This window comes from Elgaria multicarinata, chromosome 2, assembly GCF_023053635.1.
Source record: "Elgaria multicarinata webbii isolate HBS135686 ecotype San Diego chromosome 2, rElgMul1.1.pri, whole genome shotgun sequence".
NCBI classification, from domain to species: Eukaryota; Metazoa; Chordata; class Lepidosauria; order Squamata; family Anguidae; genus Elgaria; species Elgaria multicarinata.
Window position 1 is genome coordinate 122199415 of NC_086172.1, and position 12175 is coordinate 122211589.

General features: G+C 38.5%; 1 protein-coding gene across 5 annotated transcripts in view; it reads left to right on the forward strand.

Moving 5' to 3' along the window:
• Positions 1–12175, forward strand: part of NR1H3 (nuclear receptor subfamily 1 group H member 3) — a 41273-nt gene that overhangs the window by 19944 nt on the left and 9154 nt on the right. For 4 of the 5 annotated variants that reach the window (XM_063117503.1, XM_063117504.1, XM_063117506.1 and 1 more), the window contains exons 2-6: positions 372–417; positions 1838–1933; positions 7203–7428; positions 8936–9202; positions 11946–12154. In XM_063117503.1, the coding sequence (XP_062973573.1) occupies positions 7314–7428; positions 8936–9202; positions 11946–12154 (591 nt within the window). In that variant the 5' untranslated portion in view covers positions 372–417; positions 1838–1933; positions 7203–7313. The remainder of the gene's footprint in view (positions 1–371; positions 418–1837; positions 1934–7202; positions 7429–8935; positions 9203–11945; positions 12155–12175) is intronic. The other variant, XM_063117505.1, reaches the window with a different exon arrangement.

Here is a 12175-nt window from a genome sequence, read left to right on the forward strand (position 1 = left end):
TGGGGGAATATTTTGTAGCTGGGGAAGAGTGAATGGCGGCTACAGGATGAAGCAGCTTGGATTATTGGGTTTTGGAAATAAATAATACCGTGTGTCTGAAGTGGGAGAAAGAGCTGAACTTGGGACCTTTGCTCTCTGAGTTGTTCAGCTGTTTCTAGGCAGGGCAGGGGGTAGAGGCTGGTGCCAATGTATCTTGGAAGTACTTGGCGCCTGATCTGAGACGTGAACGTGACCACAACCCAAGGAATAAAATGCTTCCCTCAGCCTTTCACCTACATTTACTTCCCCATCGGCTATAATGTTCATTTTCGTTGCACTTTTGAGAGGAAGGCTTGCCTAATATTCTGTCTTTTTGCTTCTGGGACTGGCAGTAACAACAACTGGAAAGGCAGTGCACACCAAGTTTCCCGTTTACAGGTACTATTAATGCAACATTTTTTAAACTGCAGTAAAGTAAAGGGATTTACATCAGATTGCTGTGAATCTATGGCTGACCCTGTGTTCTTTGCAATTGACCTTTCCATTGGTTTCTATTAATATTTTCAGCAAAGAGGTTGTTTCTTCAGTACAATTAAGGCAGCCTTCCCCAATTTGGTGCTCTCCAGATGTGTTGGACTGCGGCCCCTATCACAGGGCGTGCTGGCTGAGAATGTTGGGAATTGTAATCCAACACAACTGGAAGCCATCAGGTTGGGAAAAGCTAAATTAATGGGAATGATGTGTAGATACTGAAGTAAGCAAGAATCTGGGGTAGGTCAGGATAAGGGACCTTTGGAACAACAGAAGGGTGGGAGTATCGGTGCTGCATATTCTCTTGCTGCGTTTGAGCTCTGTGATAGGTTAAGTCCCTGGGGTAGGACCTGGCAACCTTATTGTAGGATGAGCAATGGCTTCCAACTAACATCTGTGCCCAAGTATCTGCCCCGGTTATGTCGATGGACAACAGTTAGGGGAAAATGATGGTTTGTATGTTCTGCAAGCTTTCTTACAAGTGTTTCCTTTCTTGTTATTGACATAGGCACTGATAGGTTAGAATAAAATAATTTAATTTAAGCAGCTGTTATATGGCCAGATCTATTGCATTTTTTTATCCATTAGAGGCCATACTAAAAAAAAGGTACTGCTCATTTGACCTGGGTCTGAGGCCAGATATAACACTTTGAAAGTGGTTTGAAAACGGTATATGACATGTGTCAATGGGCCCCAACAGTTGCCAGTGCACTTCAATACCGTTATAAAGCAGTAGTGTAGATCCTGCCTAAGAGCAGTAAATTTCAAGCAAAGAAAATATTATAACTTTTTAGTTAATGTCGCTGTTTCCCATTACATTCAGATTTTACCAAATAATTGTAAGCTTGCTGAACACTTATGTTTCCAAAACAAATTGTATATTTTCTTTTTCTGTTTCTGTCAGACTAATATAACAGCAAAACTCAGGGCCCTCTAATATTGATATCATAGCTCTAGAATTATTGCAATTTATTTATATTTTGGCAGCACCTCCCCATCTTCATGTATTGGATGTTCTATGTACCCAGTTTTTGAACCTGCAAGAGAGAGCATAAGTGGAATGAATGAATATGTACAATTGTACATATTTTTCATTTATTTATTGCCCATCAAGGCCACACTGCCAGATTGCTCTTTAGCTCTGCCAATGGGGTATCAGACATTTCTTCTCTAAAGTCTTGCTACAACTGGACTGAGCAAAGGGGTTCTATATATCCTTGATTATTAATATATATATATATATATATATATATATATATATATATATATTAAAAATCCTTATTTCTATCACATCCATATTGAACATAATAGTTGTCTTTTATTTCAGGCATCTCAGCTCCAGAATATTCCTAATTTTGAAAATTTTGACTTGGCAATCCTAGCTAAGCATCAACAGCCTGAAACGGCTTGTGGATCTGCAAAGGTAATATTAGAATACAACATTCTAGAAAAGGCTTCAGTACAGTATGTCACTTAAGAACCTCCTATAAATTGTAGCCATTTTAGTCTGTAATAGCAAAAGTACACTAGTGGATAGATCCCAGTTTCCAGTCTACACTTTTAGGAGAATCTAGTTTCTTTTTAACCTCCTCTTTGGACATAAAGGTGGAACTTACTTAGTTTTTACTTTTGTTTTTCTAATAGCTCCATTCCACGAGTGTTTTATTGCACACTCATTACTGGGCACTCACAGAGTTTGCTCAGGTCCCTCACATGACGTTGTCTGCCTCCTGTGCGCCTTCGGCTCCTTCTGGCCTTCCTTGTGCAACAACAAAAAAACCCTCATTAAGTCCGATGTATTTTTAAACATGGAATTGCTGCTCTCTCCTGCTGTGTGCAGGAGAAGCAGCGCCATTAGAACAGCGGACTCAATGGACCTCGTTCTCGTGTACTTCCTCTTCTTGAAATAGGAAGTAACTTGAGGAAGGAAAACATGGGTGGAGAAGAGAGGCAGGGAGCACGTTAACCCCCAGTCTGATGGAGCTTTAAGTCTCTTGGGGGGGGGGGGATTAAAAGGACAGCCTCCTATTACTTCCCCCTTGAATTCACTGCCTTGGGCAGGAAAAGCAAATAAAGGTTGTTCATTGCCCATTTGAAGTTCAGAAGGCATTGGATGCTTTTCCAGCTATGCTTTAGGAGCTTAGGTGGCTTCCACAGCATTCTCACATGCCCATAGCTGTTCTGTCCTTTTTATCCTCTTTTTTTTTGCATTTGTTTTCATCCTTCTCCCCCAGGGGTTTCCAGTCATCATGGTGGGCTTCTTTTTCTCCATCTCTGCATACAGCATTACCATCTGCTTTCATAATATCCTCCCAGTTTTTCTCTCCTTGGTGCTGTTGTGTTTTGCTTTACATTAAAATTTCAAAACAAGCCTTTATGCTTTCCAATTTCCTTTTTCAAATAAAAATTTTTTTTTAGCAACACCCTGAATTTTAATCATTTTTTGCCCTTACATCTATATCTATGAGCTACCAACCATCTGTGAAAAGCCAGGAGTTTAAAGGACTACTGGTCTGGCCATTCTCCTAGACTTGCATATATAAACTATTTTGCTAGTTAATATTTAAGAATAAAACAATTAAGACATTATTAATCACTGCCACAATTCCAAATGAGCACTTAATAATTACTATTGAATAACTATAACTTTTCTCTCTGCTCTCTCGGCGTTTGGAGGTGTCTGAATTTTGCATAGAAACACAAAAATTAGCTTTGGCTATTGGGCGGTGTAGACATGAAATAAATAAGTAAAATAAATAATAAAAATACAGTTTATTAGTAATGTACAATAAAACAGCATTGAAGCATGTAGATCAGTATATAGGCTTTATACCCAGACACAAATTGGTGCAATAGATTTAAAAATAGGGTTATTACTAGGAAAACAGGTCATTTGGCATTTAAAATAGAAAAGAAGAGTTGTTTCATAAAAGGTATCTCATCTATAGTGTAAATAGATGCTTAAGTTATGCAATAGGGCATTTTTCAAAGCTGTTTTTCAAGGTCTCCATGATCCCCAGTCACATATAATGAAATAAAAGTGAATAGGAGCTTCCTCCAAAGCACTGTCTGAAACACACTCCATGTATCTGAATTAGTGTTGCCACATCGTCAAGTTGGAATCCTTAAATCAGAGCCACACAATTCTCAATTTTATTCAGAATCTTCATGCATGGGTAGAGGAAAGAATGTCCAATTGTCACTTCTTCTACCTGTCCTTTTTCCAACAGTAGTAAAAACAGGAGTAATCAGCTGCCCTAACATTTAATAATGGGGAATAGGATTTTTCCTTCTCTATTCTCTTGGAAAGGCAAAATATCCACAGCCTTTACTAAACTGAGAAAGAAGAAGAAGGAGAGAAAATTACTCCCCTCTACTCTCTCGTACTCCTGCTATGAGTGGCAGGCTGGGTGTGGGAGTGGGAAAAATAAAAGCCTTCTTTGAACTTGGTTTGGGTAACAACAGTGGTAAAAGCAGGGAAAAATCGTAGCTTCCATTACATTTTCCCAGTTATGCTCTTATTTATTTATTATTTATTACATTTTTATACTGCCCATTAGCCGAAGCTCTCTGGGCAGTGCACAATTAAAAAACATAAAATACAAGTATAAACTTAAAACACCAAAAGTTTAAAAGGCAATATAAAAATGAACTACATTAAAGACCAGGGAAAGCCTGTGTAAAAAGGTATGTCTTCAGGAAACATTTAAAATATATTATGTTTTCCCCATCACAAACCACACGAGGGAGGGTCCTGCAGAGTGTGGGTGCTGCCACAGAGAAGGCCCGCCACCGAAGTTCTTCATGGCAGCATTCCGTTCTGCTTGAGACAAGACGGCTACATTAGGAAATGCTACCATGCTGCCCATATTAGTACTGTACTGAGCAAATCTGTATGCTATATTTACCCAATCAAAGTCCCTCTTCATATGGAGGCACTTAATTATTGTACACATATGAGAATTTGTAACATGTTTGGTAAGACTGACTATATCCTACCTTTTGATAGGGAATACTTTTGAGACTGAAGGAAAGGGAGACAAATCATTAGTAGCAGTGTGGATTAATCAATATCTTCTAAGTCCTTAGAGAGACTGCCAGGGGAAGTCCTCTGGGAATGTCAATAAAGGTAGCTTATGCTAAAATGAGGTGTCCCATCTCTATGCTAATGAATTTAAATCAGGAAGGATTGAACCTTTAATTTTCATTTCCCAGAGGAAGTGTGAGCATTTCCCTTTAAAGTATTTACAGGTACTTAAGGTTGATTGAACAGCTATGAACTAGGCCTTATCAGGCTATTTCAAATGGAGATTTGAAGCTCTTATCCTCTCAAAAACTGCCCTGTGAATTAAAATGCCCACTCTGCAGCAAGTTTCACTTTTGGCTGTTTGACTTGGCCTGCTGGGTTGATTGATGACATGTCAGTTTTGAAATCCCCCTAGGCATGCATTTGTGTCCTTCTCTTTGGCTCCAGTTGTCTGGCCCTCTTCTCTATTTGCTGGAATGTACTGCCCTTCAGTGTTAGTTTGCATCAGTGTTGCTTAACTACTTCACTGACAGCAGCAGGAGACCAAATTGTGTCATTCAGATACTTAGGTAAAGAAATCAAACCCTTCCCCTCTTTTAATATTTCTAGGGTTTTTATGAACTATAATCCTTTTTTTTTTTTACAATAATGAAGATTTGCTTGACAAAATGTACAGTGTCTAATCCCTAAAGTAAGCTCATTGGTTCAGTGCCTCTGAGACTCAAGACATGACCAAAAAGCCAGTGTGCTTCAGTGGAAAAAGTTAGACTCTGGTTTCATTTAGCAGCATCGATTCAACAAGGCTCATTCGAATTAACTTGCAGGGAATTGATGCGCCTTGTAAATTGCTTTGTCTTATAAATTCTGGCAAGTAAGTTGACTAGTTGAAGAACAATCAGAAACCTCTATAAAGTTGAAACTATCTTCCATGGGAGGTTTCATGGGGTTCTTCACTTTTTACTTTACAGTGTCTGGGTAAGGGAGTCTTATTAACTGCATGATTCTATGTTGACTGATGTTTTAATTATCTTGTTGCAATGTTTTTTAATTGGGGTTTTAAAAATTCTATTTTAATTTTTTTATGGGATTATTATTAGCTGCCTTGATCTCTATATTTCTAGGAAAGCTGGAGTATAAATTATCCTAATAAATAAAATGAATGAACTGAACCAATCCAGAAAGGAGTTTGAGAAATCAGCAGTCTTTTTTAAAATCTGTTTTAAAATCAGATGCCTCCCATTTAAAGGGGCAGAGATTTTTTTATTTTTTTAAAATTATTTTATGTTTATTTAAATTACATAAACATAATTTATGTTTAAATAATAATTTAAACATAAATTATATAAATTATAATTATATCAATTATATATAATTATATAATATTATTAATATTAATATTATATAATATTATCATAATATTATATAATATTTATTTAATTATAAATTATAATTATATAAATTATATAATTTATGGGGCGGGGTGCTATCAGTATGCTGATGACACCCAAATATATTTCTCTATGCCTTCAATAACAGCGTCAGCTAAGGATAGTGTGTCTCCTCTGAATGAATGCTTGGAGGCGGTAATGGGCTGGATGAGGAAAAACAAACTGAAACTGAATCCAGACAAGACGGAGGTGCTTGCTGTCAAAGGCCACAACCTAGGTTTGGAGGTGTGTCAACCGGTTCTGGATGGGGTTACACACACCCTGAAAGACTGTGTTCGCAGCTTGGGGGTACTTCTGGATCCGTCGCTCCAAATGACAGCCCAGATAGATGCGACAGCCAGGAGTGCCTACTATCAGCTTCGGCTGATACGTCAGCTGCGTCCCTTCCTAGAGTTGGAAGACCTAAAGATGGTAGTGTACGCACTGGTAACTTCGAGGCTCGACTTCTGTAATGCGTTCTATATGGGGCTACCTCTGTGCCTAGTCCGGAAACTTCAATTAGTCCAAAATATCGCAGCCAGGCTGGTCACTGGTACACCTAGGGGTGACCACATTAAACCAGTTTTAAAATCTCTTCACTTGCTGCCGATTAGTTTCCGGGCGAAGTACAAAGTGTTGGTTATTACCTTTAAAGCCCTACATGGTTTGGGTCCAGGCTACCTGCGGGATCGCCTTCTCCCGTACAATCCGCCCTGCACACTCAGGTCCTCTGGGAAGAATCCACTTTAGCTACCAAAAACTAGATTAACAACTGTTACCCAGAGGACCTTCTCTTCTGCTGCTCCCAGACTGTGGAATGGCCTGCCGGAGGAGATTCGTCAACTTGACAGTATTTTAGAATTTAAAAAAGCAATAAAGACTGATCTATTCCGGCAGGCCTATCCAGTGAAATTTTAGAATGTTTTCAGGATGTTTTAATCACGTATGGTATGTTTTAATTCGTTTTAATGTGTATTTTATCTCATGTTTTTATACTGTTTGTTTTACACTTTGAATTGTTTTAGTTTTTGTGAACCGCCCAGGGAGCTTCGGCTATTGGGCGGTATAAAAGTGCAATTAATAATAATAATAATAATAATAATAATAATAATTTGATGAAAATTCTGAGGGAAGAAGCCACTGGAGATGGTGGCAGTCTGGGCCGGGACTGTTGTGGGAATAGTGTGAAAAAGACGTCATGATAGCTTTAGAAATTGCTTTTTTCTGCTTTCCTCCAGAGGCTTCTCCATTTTGCAAGGATCATTTTAACACTGGATATGTATTGTTGAGCTTGGTCAAAGTCATGCTTTAGAGATGAGTAGAATGTGAGCCCCTCTAGGGCAACCATCATGGGTCCCACGCAGCTTGTGGCACAGAATCATGGGAAGAAGACAAGTGTATTTGCCATGGAGGACAAAGGTTTTGCACTTTTCCATAGCTCAGAGATTCCCTCTGAGCATGTAGGTAAGTTTGAAGCCTTGTTTCAAGCAGTCAGCAAATGTTTTGAACAGAATAAGAATCTATCTATACATTGCACTGAACAGGGTGGTAGACTCAGGTAGTGGAATACTGGGCTGGGCTGCATCAGATTGCATGGGGTCAGGTGGTTGTTGTTGTTTTAAAAAAATGCTTCTGCACTTTCAAAAGCACACACAATTCCCTGCAAGAAATAAATTCTTGGGTGAAACAATTAGCAGTGAATGGGACCTTCTTCTGAGTAAACATATATTCTCTCTTTCTAGGCTAAAGAAAGTGATGGGAGCTGGGGGAAGTAGAAAGACAAAGAAGCTTGAGAGAGACAAAAGGCTTTTTCTTTCTTTCTGAGAGTTGAAAACGGTTTGAAGTACAGATTGATGCTCATGGGGTATATACTCATCCCCATTTAACTATTCTGAGTTTTGTATTATTTAAAAAGCCCGCAAAAATATTTGACCGGAGCAAAGAGTGAAGCAAAAATGAAAATAAAATGTGGGTACAACAGCTTTCCCCAAGCTGGTGCCCTCCAGATGAATTGGACTGCAATTCTCATAATTCCCAGCCAATATTTATTTATTTATTTATTACATTTTTATACCGCCCAATAACTGAAGCTCTCTGGGCGGTTCACAATGGCAATAGCCCTGCTGGCTGGGAATGATATAGGAGTTGCAGTCCAACACATCTGGAGGGCACCAGCTTGAGGAAGGCAGGTAAACAGCATGGCAAGCCATGTTCCTTTCAGTCACTTTAAAGTCTCATAAAAACTAAAGTAGAACTCCAGCAAGAGAGAAGGAAGCAATGCTGCCCTCTAATGACTGATCAGCAAAGAGACTAATAGCACAATACTATACATATCTGCTCTGAAGTTCAGTGGGGCTTACTAACAGGTAAGTGAGGATTGCATCTTAAGAAACCTATTATATGAGACTATGCTTACCTATCTCATCTCTCACATAACTTCTACATGAAATCATCCAGGGAATCCTTACTTCTAGGTCCTTTTAGAGTGAAATATATATTGACAGTAGGGTATGTGGTACCATCTGTACCTTGATAGATAGATAGATAGATAGATAGATAGATAGATAGATAGATATGTGGAGAAAGGGGGGTTATTTTCTTGGTCAAAATCTCCCTGAGATTTCCCATATTCTTTCTGTGGTGCGTCAATCCTCAAAAAGGTGTTAGACCTTGCTAATCTTTGAATTGCCTGTAGGAATCAGTGGTTTAGTCCCATGGCTTTAGGAATGTATGAGAAAAGCTTTCCTATGTGTCAGAAGATCATAACTGGAGGAGGAAAAATCTGCACCCTCTTTTGGGCTAGGTTTTTATGTGCTTTGATGGCACTGGGATGTAGTTTCAGGTTTCTGCACGCTCAACTGTTTGTGTAGGACTGCTATGTCTGTACTTTATAAGAAACTCTCTTTCCTGCTTTCCAGATCTAATTTCACATCCTCGCCTTTTTTCTCTTCACTCTTCTATATGTTTCTAGAAAACCCTCCCTTGAAACGGAAAAAGGGGCCCGCCCCAAAGATGCTTGGAAACGAGGTGTGCAGTGTGTGTGGGGACAAGGCCTCAGGCTTCCACTACAATGTGCTGAGCTGTGAGGGTTGCAAAGGCTTTTTCCGGCGCAGTGTCATCAAAGGAGCCCAATATGTCTGCAAGAATGGCGGCAGATGTGAGATGGACATGTACATGCGCCGAAAGTGTCAGGAGTGCCGGTTGCGTAAGTGCCTGGAGGCAGGCATGCGAGAGCAATGTAAGTGACAGGAGTGGGGGTACCCAGGAGCAACACAGACAAGTAGGATGTAAGGATATATAAGCTTTTTTTTGTCCCATGTTAGTCTAACTTAAATCCCATTCATTTCAATGGGTCTGCTCTTACGTAGGACTAACCATGAACAAGCCAGGAAGAGAACCCATGGTTTGTTGGGTTGTGAGCTCTGAATTGTTAAACCATAGTGTAGAGTTCACATGTAACGACAACCTACGATTCAACAACTCATGATTCAACAACAATCCATACTCAACCTGTACTTCTTGTTGTCGTTATGTGCGAACCAGGTCAATGAAGTTGTTGCTGGTTCTAACAGTTAGAAAGCTGCCAGTATTCTATGTTATAGAATCCAAACAACGTAATCAGAAAAAAAGCATTAACCAGTCAATATGCATAATTTGAAAAAAATATTTTGATTACACTATTTGAATTTTCACTGATTTAGGACTATTTAGGCAAGTTAAGACATAAGCTTAGGAAGAGAATCTCAGGAAGGGAATGGGATGAACAGATAATCATTAGGAAACATGAGAAGAGCAGATATATAAAAGTGTTACAAATTTTAGACTTTGCTGAGTATTGGCAATCTATAGTTCCATTATTTAGGAAGCTTTTAGCTGCCAGTTAACTATCTATAGCTGGTTAATAAGCTTCAAACAAAGCATTCATCAAAAATCCTTTTAGATGAGTTCAACCTTTGGTTTTGTACAGAGAAGAATTGTTAAGGGGAAAAAATCCTCAAATCCATTTTTTTTAAAAAAAATATGTTATTACACCATATCAAAATATAACATGTTGCATAAGATAAAAATAAATGTTAGTATAAAGGAAAGCATGTCTAAAGATCTTATGTTTTAAAATTAGAAGGAAGCCTTTGATCTTGGAGGCTTCTGAGTATTCTGTACCTCATCCGGCTGCTGGGAACAGAGTGGGAGGAGAGATGGAGGTGATTTTTGCGTCTCTGCCCTTCTTTTTGATTTTATCTTCTACATGGGTCTAAAGGATAAGGCCTGTCTACATCAGATTCCAGCCTTTCCCCTCCTCTCTCTCCAGAATGCCCCCTTTTTCCTCTCCTCGAAGTTGCATTTTCTATATTTCATGACTGTAAGCTGCCTTCGAAGAGCTTTTGCCCTGAAAGGCTACCAAGTAATATTATAAATAAATAATAATAAAAAATAGATTCTATTTAGAGTGGCTGGGAGGTCAAGGGGGAGTGATCAGGGATCGGAGCCCAGAGAAGGGGGCTCCTAAAAATCCTAAGGTGTTTGGGATGCTCTCACAAGACCATAGGATTGCTTTCTTAATAGTTTAACAGGAAATAGTATTTCCTAAAAAAAATGTATAATCAAAGACTTCAGTAGTCTAAAAGGAGAGTTTTCATTTAAGCACCAGGTTTCCTATTCATATCTGAATAGGCTATTCAGCTGACAGGTACACAGGCTTAGTGAGCATCAAATGGTAAGAAGCCACCACAGTCCAAAATCGGATCATATCTATACAGTTTCTAAGATATTACAAAATTATTAATATTACCTATTCTCCCATAAATCTGGGCTCACAGACTTGATTTCCCCCCAAAATTATGAAGTTAAAACATGTAAAAAAGGATTAAACATATATCTTTCAATCTAGATAAATTAATTCCAAATTATATTTTCTGAGAAAGTTCCTTATTCAAAAGTTACTAATTAAACCTATATATTCTAGAAAGCTATATAGTATTTTTTTTAATGACTGTAGCTTCCATAATATTATCTCATTAATTGTTAAATGAAAATATTCAATATGCTTTTGTCTTTGGATAATAAAGTAATAGTTATTGACTTTGTGCTGTGGATTTTAACTGAGCACCCCCAAAGGACGTTGCCAATTAGTATTTGATATTTCTCTGTGGTGGCACCCCGACTGTGGAATGCCCTCCCCTTTGAGGCCCGACTGGCACCAATGCTGATTTTATTCCGGCGCCAAGTAAAAACATGGCATTTTAACAAAGATTTTGATGATTAAAGTCACCAAACTCGCACATTGTTTTAACTTTTTAACTTTTTAACTTTTTTTACTGCTTTTAAATTATATACTGGTTTTAACTTGATTTATGGTTTAATTTGTTTTTAGCTGTGTATATTTATTGTTTTATTTTGTATAATTTTATCTGTACGCCGCCCTGAGATCCTAGTGCTATAGGGCAGGATACAAATGTTTTAAATAAATAAATAAACCACCCAGAAATTATTGTATACTTGCTTGTGTGTTTTTGTGTCTTCCCTTTAATACAATCTGTACTTCTTTTTTTACATATTTACACCTCCAAATTCTTAATTATGTATCATTAAAAATTTTCATGTATCATTAAGCATTTCATGTAAAAAATATCTTATATTGTTTTGGATGAGGTGTTTTAATAATTTCTCAATAGCCTTCCTAGCAATTCCAATAAAGCTATTCTTTTAAAATCCTTGACGTAGGGCACACTAGCTTTAGCATGAAACATGAACAGCCTGCTTGTACAGGAGCTCTGTGAAGAAAATATGAATTTATCAGCATGTTTGATGTGGGGGAACAGCCATGCACATAGATTTACAATGCAGCTCTGTTCCTAAAAAACGAAGAAGAAATGTTGAGACACGGTGCTTCCAGCCTGCAGTACTAGAAAGGTGTCTCAACGCTTACGCAATTTGTGTGGCCGTCTATCCTCACTGCTTCCTGTTCTGTGCTCTGCTTTTAGGTGTTCTCTCTGAAGAGCAGATACAGCGGAAGAAACTTAAGAAGCAGGAAGATGATCAGGCCCGGATGGTAGTTGTGCGCCAGAACCCACCGTCTCCTCCGAGCACCACTCCCAAAATGACACCAGAGCAGCTTAACATGATAGAAAAGCTTGTGGCTGCTCAGCAGCAGTGTAATCAGCGCTCCTTCACAGACAGACTAAAAGTGACGGTAAAAATACAATTTACGTGG